Genomic DNA, 9,612 nt, shown 5'->3' with positions numbered 1-9,612 from the left:
CTTCCTCAGTTGTGGGTTCAAATCCCACCTACACTGTTTGTGGAATTGCTATGTTCTCTCCGTGTCGCACGTGTTTCTTCGCACATCCCAAATACATGAGCTAATCGGTGTTTCTAAATTATAGTATGATTGTGTCTTAGTGTGCAATGTACCCCTCGATGGTCTAGCAGCCCGCTGCCGGTGCTGCGCTGGGACATGCTGCAGGCGACCCTGGTCAGGGTAAGATGGCAAGCATATTCGTAACATATATTATTTGGCCAAACACGTTTAGTTCTCGACTGCCATTAAAGCGGTTATGCTAGCGATTGATAGCTACGACTGTCGCCACCTCTGGTTCAGGCATTTGAGAGGGCAGTCTGTTTTGGGTCCTTTCTGTAGTTCCTGGTCCACGTCTTCAAGAAAATATTACGTTAATCGTAATGGAGGCGGGTTGAGTGTCTGGCCACTGCAAATCCTGAAACTTACTGCTAATTAATTCGGACTCTGGATGCTGTTTGTTTTCACCGCTTGAAGGACAAAGACTCCCATACGATTTTCTACTTTATACGACCATTGTCGCAAGGTAAATATTTAGATGGGTAGCAAGGGACGACAAGAGGGCCACTGAATTTCTTATCATTGTAACTGTCTGGAGATATAGTACTGGCCTCGTCCTACTAACATATTATTAATAATAATTACACTTTTATCATGCACTTTGATTATGCAAGTTTACGCTGAATGGGTGTATTAGCGAAAAAGAAACGCTCGTGACAGCTGATCAAGCAGTACCTTTGTATAACCAGCGTACCATTTGTGTAACATGTTGAAGTAGTTAGGAATAAATAATTTTTTGTAATGGCAGTACAACTAATAAATATGTGTACTGGGCCTTTCCGCTTAAATTAACTTACGCATGCAGTCGCCGGTGATCTTAAACGATCTTGTTTGCATTGTGGTCTTGCATATACTGCTGCCCATCTTATGTCTATTTGGAAACCGTTTAAAATTAAGATGGAAACCAATCATAGCAGGTCTTTTTCTTTCTTGTTTTATGTCGTTGATATACTTATGTTCCTCGCCTGTTCCTCCAATTTGTGATCCATACGCCGTCAGTGTATCATCACCATAAAATATATTTCTCACTTTTTATCCTCTGCTTTAACTGTATGCTGTCGTTTGAAACCATTGACAATTCTGTTTATTGAAGAGGCATAAGGACTTGTTTAATTACATACGTGATTTATTGATAAACATTAGAAAAACAAGGCTGAGAAGTGGTGTTTTGGCAGTATATGAATAAAGCTTTAATACGATAACACTATGTTTTAAAACCGTTATTGTGATGCATTCGATTGTGCCTCTAACCGCATGTGCGTTTGTTGATTTGTGCAGAATGTCCTGGTTGACTGATCTGGCAGGGAAAGCAGAAGACTTCCTGAACAAAGTGGATCAGGGGGCAGCCAGTGCTCTGACTAAGCACCAGAGTCGAGCTGCCACCTTTTATGACACCCCAGATTCGGCCCATTTTGGTACTGCATATAAACCGCCCGTCCCAGAGCAGCAGCAAAGTTACCACACCTCTCATGACACACCCGCCTTTATTACTGCAGCTGCCAGCAACATCAAGAAATCCAACACTACTCTGCTGGCAGGGACAGCAAATTCATCTTCTGCCTCCTTTGACCCTGCTGGTAGCAGTGGTCCAGGCTTCACTAAGGCCTCCTCCAACTTCGTCCGACCGAAAAAAGCAGAAATGAATGACGATGTCCTGTTCGACTTCCTGAACAGCTCTGACCCCACATCCAACAGAAAACGGAATGTCAAGAAGGAGCAGCACGAAGCAGCAGGAATAGCAGAAGGATCATCCGCTGCTTCAAGTGCTGACACTGCACGTCCATCTGAACCCTCCTTACCTCCCTCTAAAACTGGCTTGTTTAGAAGCTCCAGCCTTGGTTCCATGTCTACCAGCACAGACGGTGTAAAAATCTCTGAAGAGGGGTCAACCAAGACCCCCAGCCAAGGTAGCACAAAGGAGTGTTGCCTGGCCACAGAATGGCACTTCTTTGTATTAAAATTAAATTATGGAATACAGCATGCATTACAGTATAGCTGTATTTCTGTAGTGGTCTTGCTTTTGTGTGGTATTAATTGTATGTGTTACATTTCAAATAATTTGTTTTTAAAAATTCATGTGTTTAGAGACAAATTTTTCTGGTTGGTGGATTTATATACTTCTTATTGTTTTTCTTTAAGTCAAATGGCATGGTTGGTTAGAGGTTGCTTATTTGGTTTTTTAATGATCAGCTGTGCTCACACTGTACCTTTAAGGATGGTGCCATTACGGTCAAATTTAGGTAGGCTCATAGACATTGTAAATATAGTAGGGAGATTTTTTTTAATGAGTTAAATCCCAAAAAACTTACAGAAACACCAGAGAGCTCAGACTCAGGGCTAGAAGGACGCCAGGAATCCACTGCAGAAGATCCAGTGTCTGTTGAGGAGCAGCAGGGACAGGTGATGTCTAGTCTCCGTTTGGAGAATCAGCTGCTGCGGAATGAAGTGGCATCACTTAATCAGGAGATGGTTACGCTCATACAGCGAGCCAAAGATTCACAGGAAGGTATGTGCTAAAAGGGGATTTCGTGTGTTTAAGGTATCCTCTCCTAAATATGACATTGACGTACATGCAGAGATGGAGATTGTGTAATCTTTAAGGTAAGGACGCAGTCTTCATAAAGTAATCTGTCATCTGTTTCCTTCCACTTGTATCAAAGAGCTGGCCATAGCCCGTGCCCATGCAGATAGGTGGAACTCTGACCAGTCACGCACAGACCGCACTATCAGAGAATTAATGTCACAAGTGGATGACCTTAAGGAAGCCCTATCTGCGAAGGATGGACAGCTGGCGGTACTGAAAGTCCGACTTGAAGAAGCGGACCAGCTGATGGTGTCTCACAGCAAGGCGCTTGAGGCAGCGCAGTGTGAGAGGTCCAGGTGAATCCCTAGGACACTAGAATCATTCATCCCTCTGCAGGCCTACCTTCCCCTTATATGCTTTTCCAGGAAGCATCACGAGTCATGAATAATGTGAAAGACGCATATAATGATATTTTATAAGAGCAATACAAACAAATTCAGTATGAATTGGTCATGCGTTCTACAAAAGGTTTTGTGGTGCACCTCTGTTGTTACAGAATCTTACAGGACCACACAGAGGGGAGTGTAATGCACTCACAAGCCCTTGAGACATTACAAGAAAGGCTAAGGGATGCAGAATCTGCACTGAAGAGAGAGCAGGAGTGCTGTCGGCAGTTGCAGGTTTGAAGTAAACTAATTTTTCCTGTAACCATTAATGTCGATCTCTTTATACTTGTTTCACATTGGTCTCACTTCGGGGTTTGTTTTCTGTTATGCCCCTACGTTTGACGAGTAATAGACATGGAGGAATAATTGGGAGTTGAGACATCAGTCTGACTGCAGGCCTCCCTGACTGCCTGAACCCGCTTGGGTTTTTTTTTTTTTTTTTCAGAGCGAATTTGCAGATCGATTAACGAAAGTAGAGGCTGAGAAGCAGACTCTGGCGGAGACGGTGACTGCAGCGGAGCGGCGCGTGGGGGACGATCGGCGCAGGGTGGACGAGTGTCAGCAGCAGCTGCGCAGTGCACGCTCAGCCGCTGCATCGGCCAGGCAGGAGCTGCAGGACTACAAGCACAAGGCCTCGCGAATACTCCAGGTATTTTGTCCTTCAGGAGACATTTTGTGTGCAGGGCTTTTTTTTTTTTAGTTTTCATTTCCTTTATCTAGCATATCAAAAAGTACATTCTTCTCTGACACAGCTTACAGCAACACCACCAACTTATTAGAGACACTGGTTCTAGCACTGCAGTGCAACTATGAGGGATTTAATTGACACGTATGGACAAAGAAGAATGTACATTCTGGAACTGATGGAAATATTATTATAAGTAATTGGGTAGCCTAGTATATAAAATTGTGAACTAAATTTTACAAGTATGGAAAATACTATAAACAGTGTATATGGTATGCAGATGCTGAGTTTTATAAATATATATTTCTCTTCATCTGATTTTAGTCCAAAGAAAAACTAATAAGCAGTTTGAAGGAAGGTGCTGGACTGGAGGTCTTGGAGGGTGGTGGGACAGGAGCTCTGGAGCTGGAGGAGTTACGGCACGAGAAAGAGCTGCAAAGGGATGAAATCCAGAGATTGCAGGGCCAGATCCAAGCCCTGCGCACAGAGATGCAGGTACGCGGGTCTCTTTGGTGTCGCGTTTCATGCATTTATTCTTTGTGATCCCACCTGTGATTGAAATGATGTCCCCAGGATATAGAAATGCAGGCCTTGGCGGAGGCGGAGTCCTGGAGGGAACAGCAGAGGGAGTTGCAGGAGCAGCACGCCCTCCAAACTCAGGGCAAGCAGGAGGTGGATGTTGAGCTGGAGCGCTACAAACAGGTCCGAAGGGGCTTTTCTGATTAAAGGTTTTTATTGCACATCAGTATGTTTCATGCAATGGTTACATTTACATTACATTAACAGCATTTGGCAGACGCCCTTAGCCAGAGCGACTTACATAAGTGCTTTGAAGTCTTCATAAATGAATACATTTTGATACTGGTTCAATAGAATCCAGGCTAAGAATACCATCAGTCTAAAAAACTATGTTGGCAAGTAATACAGTTTAATTAAAATGATATATACACACACACATATTTTTAAAAATTAGAATATAATACTGGAAGTGCTAATCCAGTTATTTCCGAAAGTGGTAGGTTTTTATAGTCATCTTTTGATGATACTCAGTGACTCAGCTATCCGGTCATCTAGGGGAAGTTCATTCCACCACTTAGGTGCCAAGACAGAGAACAGCCTAGATGCGTGTTTTCCTGGCGCCTTGAGAGATGGTGGGACCAGAGGAGCAGTGCTGGAGGATGGGTGGAGAGCGTAGTGCAGTGCAGTGCAGTGATGACGATGATAAATTATTGAAATAATTTAGACCTTATTAGACCTTATACCCTGTGCGTATGTCACAGGAGCTGCAGTATGCGGAAGAGGAGAACCGCCACACAAAGAGCACTCTCCAGAACCGGATTAAGGACCGCGAAGAGGAGATCCAGAAACTCAGGAACCAGGTGAGGCTGGTTACCCCATTTTGCCAGTTCAGGTATATCCTTAAAGGGGCCCTATTATTCTCATTGTCACTGTTCATAATTTTATTTTAGGGGTCTGCTAAAACAAATGTACATGCTTTAGTGTTCCAAAAGCACACTATTTTTTCTCACATTGTACCCTATTCACTCTGTTTGAAATGCTCTGCTAGAGCTTTAAGCCCCACCCCCGATGAGCTCAGTGTGCACTGATTGGTCAGATTACCCTACACGTTCCGCCTCTGTTTTGCAATCTGCAAACAAAGCCTTCTAGGTAGACGGGCAATAAGGATTGTGTTACAAGGTGACCTAACCATGTCACGGAAGTAAGGGCTGGAATTCGAACAAGGCGTTTCAGGCAGATTAGAGAAGAGTGGTTTCTGCAGTGAGAGTTACTCCCTTTGGTGCGTACTCTGGGCCTTGAGACTCTGCAGACCGTCGACATGCACATAAAGCTATATAACACACTAAAGGAACAGGAAAAAAACGGAAAAGCTCAATAATGCAACTTTAATAGCAGAAAATTGTAACTGAAAGCTCCCTATTTGGGCAACTACAGCAGCGGTAATTCCATTACCAAAATGTCATGCATTTAGTGAAGGGTGCAATCCATTATGCAGTATAATTTGATAGTTGGGATACTACAGCAGCGGCCTGATGGTATTTCAAACAAAATAAGTCAATTCTTTTCGAATTGTAGCCAGATTTTCCTCTGATTCTAATTCTGTTACAGTAGAACTTGCTATTTGTGGAGATTTTTCCATTTTAATGGGTTTAAGAGTAGGGGTAAAATAATTGAAGCCTTTCCTTTATATGCTGCCTGTTTTACTACGGAGTTTCTTTTCTTCTTTCTTTGTCCCTCTTTGATGGATCAGCTGACCAATAAGACGCTGGGAACCAGTAGCCAAGCAGAGCTGGAGAGTCGCCTCCATCAGTTGACAGAAACGCTGATTCAGAAGCAGACCATGCTGGAGGCCCTGGGCACGGAAAAGAGCTCCCTGGTGTTTCAGTTAGAGCGTTTGGAGGAGCAGATGAAGAGTATCCAGGGAAGTCAAGCCAATGGGCCGTGTATCAACATGGAGAAGCCTGGTGAGTGGACTGAATAAGGTCATACAAGATGGAACCTTTTAAAAGCATGAACATGTGTGACGTGTGTACAGCTGGAAATTAGCGTTTTCAGTTAAAAACCCTTTTGGAGAATTTTGTTTGAGTCCCACCTCCGCTTCACGTGTGTGAAGTTTGTATGTTCTTTCCATGTTGAGTTGATTTCCTCCTGCAGTTCCGAGACAATTAGCCCAATCAGTGTTTCACGGTTTGCCTAAAGAGTATGATTATGTGTGAGTGTGTGCATAAATATGCTCTGAAATGGGCTGGCATCCCATCCAGGATGTAACCCAGCTTGGGATGAGCTCCAGAGCCCCCATAACCAGCACAAGCAGTTCTGGATGGATGGATCCTTATCTATAAATAGTATAATTGTAGAGTGTATGCTGATATTTAGTAATTTTGTTGTAGAATTTTGTACTTGTAACATGTATGTGAGCATTGAGAAAATGGCACTGGCCAAGTCCTTGTCAGTGGTTTGCTCTTGTCATACAGGCGCAGGTGCGCGGGCGCGGAATACTGTGCCCGTCCTCTTTAGTGATCCCGAAGGCCCGAGTGCTGGCGTGTATGGCAAAGTGCGCAGGGCCGCCAACACGATAGACACATTCAGGTCAGCTTTTCTATATTATCTGTTCCGTGAAGGACTTAACTAGCCTGGATGTTCTTTACGTACGTATGTTTGTACATAAGTTGCACGCGTGTGTGTGTGTCTGTTTATTATTATTATTATCATTATTGTTGTTATTATTATTATTTTATTTTCCCATTTCACTGGTCAAAATAAAGTCTATAGCAACACACAGCAGCATGCTTTCTCCTTCTCCCTCCAGCATTCGATTGGGTATATTTTTGCGTCGGTACCCAATAGCAAGAGTCTTCGTAATTCTCTATATGGTGAGTGCTTTTAGAATGTGGCTGTTTGTCTAGACGATGCATACATTTTCTACTGAGCATCATACAATTTAAGGGTGTTTAAAACTAAATGCTTGGCTTTCAGGCACTACTGCACCTATGGGTGATGATTGTTCTACTGACATACACACCGGAAATGCACCATGGCCATCCTGGGAGAAGATAGGTCCCGGACATCGAAATGGATACATGATTCATTTAGGACCAGTAAATTAAATCCATTTGATCAAGCTTCTGATCCTTGGTTTATACCTTCCTTTAAGGAAGCGATTGCTTGTACTTTGCAGTTTGCACATTCTGTAAGACAGTGAGGTATTTTTCTCCTTCTTACCCATTTGCTTTGCCCTTCTGAATGATTAAATACCCACACTTAAAGGGAGTATTAACCCAAAGTATCCCCTGGAGTTGCAAAGAGTCTAAATTGCAAATGCAAGTGTCTAAATTATGGTTTATGGTTATGGTTTATTGAGTTTGTCTTTTCTGTGTCATTTCCTAATTGAACTTTTGTTTCATCCTGTAGAGATTATATTAACTGTAAGAAATTTAACTTTTAATAAACGTGACAACAGGTTATACAGTCAAATTGTTTCTTTTATATACTGCATAGTTTTTGTATTAAAGAGATGCAACCTATTATATCTCATGGTAGATACCATTCTGATTTAGCGTTTTATGCAAAGTACTGATAAGATAAGATTGATAAATTCCTTTATCATTTTTCACTATAGATGTTGTGGGTTCACTGTGCTGATATACACTATATGGTAAAATGTATTGGGACACCTGGCCAATACACACACAGGAATTTTTATGACATCCCATTCTAAATCCATAGGCATCAATATGGAGTTGGTCCTCTTTTTGCAGCGATAACAGCTGCCACTGTTCTGGGAAGGCTTTCCATGAGATTTTGGAGTGTGGCTATAGAATTTTTTGCCCATTCATCCAGAAAAGCATTTGTTGGGTCAAGCACTGATGTTGGATGTGAAGGCCTGGCTTATAATCTTCATTCTAGTTCAACCCAAAGGTGTTTTATGGGGTTGAGGTCAGGGCTCTATGGGGGCCAGTCAAGTTCTTCCACACCAAACTCACCCAACCAGTATGGACCTTGCTTCTGCACTGGGGCACAGTCATACTGGAACAGAAAAAGGCCTTTTCCAAAGTGTTCCCACAACCTTGGAAGAATAGAATTGTACAAAATTTCTTGGCATACCAAAGCATTATGAGTTCCTTTCACTGGAACTAAGGAGCCAAGCCCAACCCCTGAAAAACAACCCCACACCATAATCCCTCCTCCCCCAAACTTTACAGTTGGCACAATGCAATCAGGCAAGTAACAATCTCCTGGCATCTGCCAAACCCAGACTTGTCCATCAGACTGCCAGACAGAACACACTTCCACTGCTTCAGAGTCCAGTGGCGGTGTGATTTTCACATCTCCATCCGATGCTTGGTGATGTTCAGCTGCTCGGCCATGGGAGCCCATTCTATGAAGCTTCCAGTGCACAGTTTTTGTCCTAAAGTCAATGCCAGAGGAAGCTTGGAACTCTGCAGTTATTGAGTTGACAGCGTTGGCGACTTTTGCGCTCTGTGTGCATCAGCACTCAGTGATTCCACTCTGATACTTTGTGATCTGCCACTTTATGGTTGAGTTTCTGTTGTTCCTAAATGCTTCCACTTTGTAATAATACCACTTACAGTTGACTGTGGAATATCTAGCAGGAAAGAAATTTCAAAAAGTGATTTATTGCAAACGTCGTATCTTATGATAGTACCCGACATGAATTCACTGAGCTCTTCAGAATGACCCATTTTTTTCACAAATGTTTGTAAACCTGATTGCATGATTAGGTGCTTGATTTTATACACGTATAACAATGGGTCTGAATGAAACATTTGAATTCAATGATTAAGAGGTGTGTCCCATTACTTTTGTCCATATTTTGTGTATTTCATTACAAAATATTGACTTTTTGAATAGCCCTTCACTGTTATTTTTTCCATATCCAAAAGTAGTAAAAAGTCCAGTACACAAGATTAACTTTGACCTTGAAAAAAGACACTTACACAATATTTGATTTTTACCATGCCATGAAAATTTACTCTTTTTGAGATTTCCAACAAGCCATGGCTGAATCATATATCTGCAATATGTGTTTTTAAACAGTTACAAAGTCATTTGAAAACATTCTGAAGTATCATTTTCTACCTCTGGTGTAGAAAACGCTTTGTTTGTCAAAGAAATTATTTAAATCAACAATAACTACAACTAATAACTAGTTTACACAATAACTACAGGCACGCGAGGATCGGACAGGGTTGAAGCATTGATAACACACAGGGGCTATTTACAATTTCCCAATATGCTCTGGCGATACAATATTTTGATTATTTAATTAAAATGTATAAGGGCAACACAGTGGCCTCACAACTTCAAGGCTGCGAGTTAAA

At 42.2% G+C, this 9,612-nt stretch overlaps 1 protein-coding gene across 3 annotated transcripts; it reads left to right on the top strand.

The window, feature by feature from the left end:
- The first annotated feature begins 137 nt into the window (after window positions 1-137).
- Window positions 138-7,734, top strand: golga5 (golgin A5). 3 transcript variants are annotated; one of them, XM_023836022.2, is made up of 14 exons: window positions 370-562; window positions 1,375-1,511; window positions 1,593-2,003; window positions 2,408-2,602; window positions 2,757-2,976; window positions 3,177-3,300; window positions 3,512-3,715; window positions 4,076-4,246; window positions 4,325-4,453; window positions 5,032-5,130; window positions 6,021-6,234; window positions 6,745-6,859; window positions 7,080-7,143; window positions 7,247-7,734. In XM_023836022.2, exons 2-14 carry the CDS (start codon window positions 1,376-1,378, stop codon window positions 7,325-7,327), a joined length of 2,163 nt encoding a protein of 720 aa, XP_023691790.2. In that variant the 5' UTR covers window positions 370-562; window position 1,375; the 3' UTR covers window positions 7,328-7,734. The 3 variants fall into 3 exon arrangements, with proteins under 3 accessions (XP_023691789.2, XP_023691790.2, XP_023691788.2); XM_023836021.2 differs by lacking the exon at window positions 370-562 and adding an exon at window positions 138-219 and having other exon boundaries at window positions 1,375-2,003; XM_023836020.2 differs by having other exon boundaries at window positions 1,375-2,003.
- The last annotated feature ends 1,878 nt before the right edge of the window (window positions 7,735-9,612 follow it).

The sequence above is a fragment of the Paramormyrops kingsleyae genome, chromosome 14 (assembly GCF_048594095.1).
Source record: "Paramormyrops kingsleyae isolate MSU_618 chromosome 14, PKINGS_0.4, whole genome shotgun sequence".
Classification (NCBI taxonomy): Eukaryota; Metazoa; Chordata; class Actinopteri; order Osteoglossiformes; family Mormyridae; genus Paramormyrops; species Paramormyrops kingsleyae.
The sequence above is the reverse complement of the archived record's forward strand: the minus strand, read 5'-3'. Positions and strand labels throughout refer to the sequence as shown.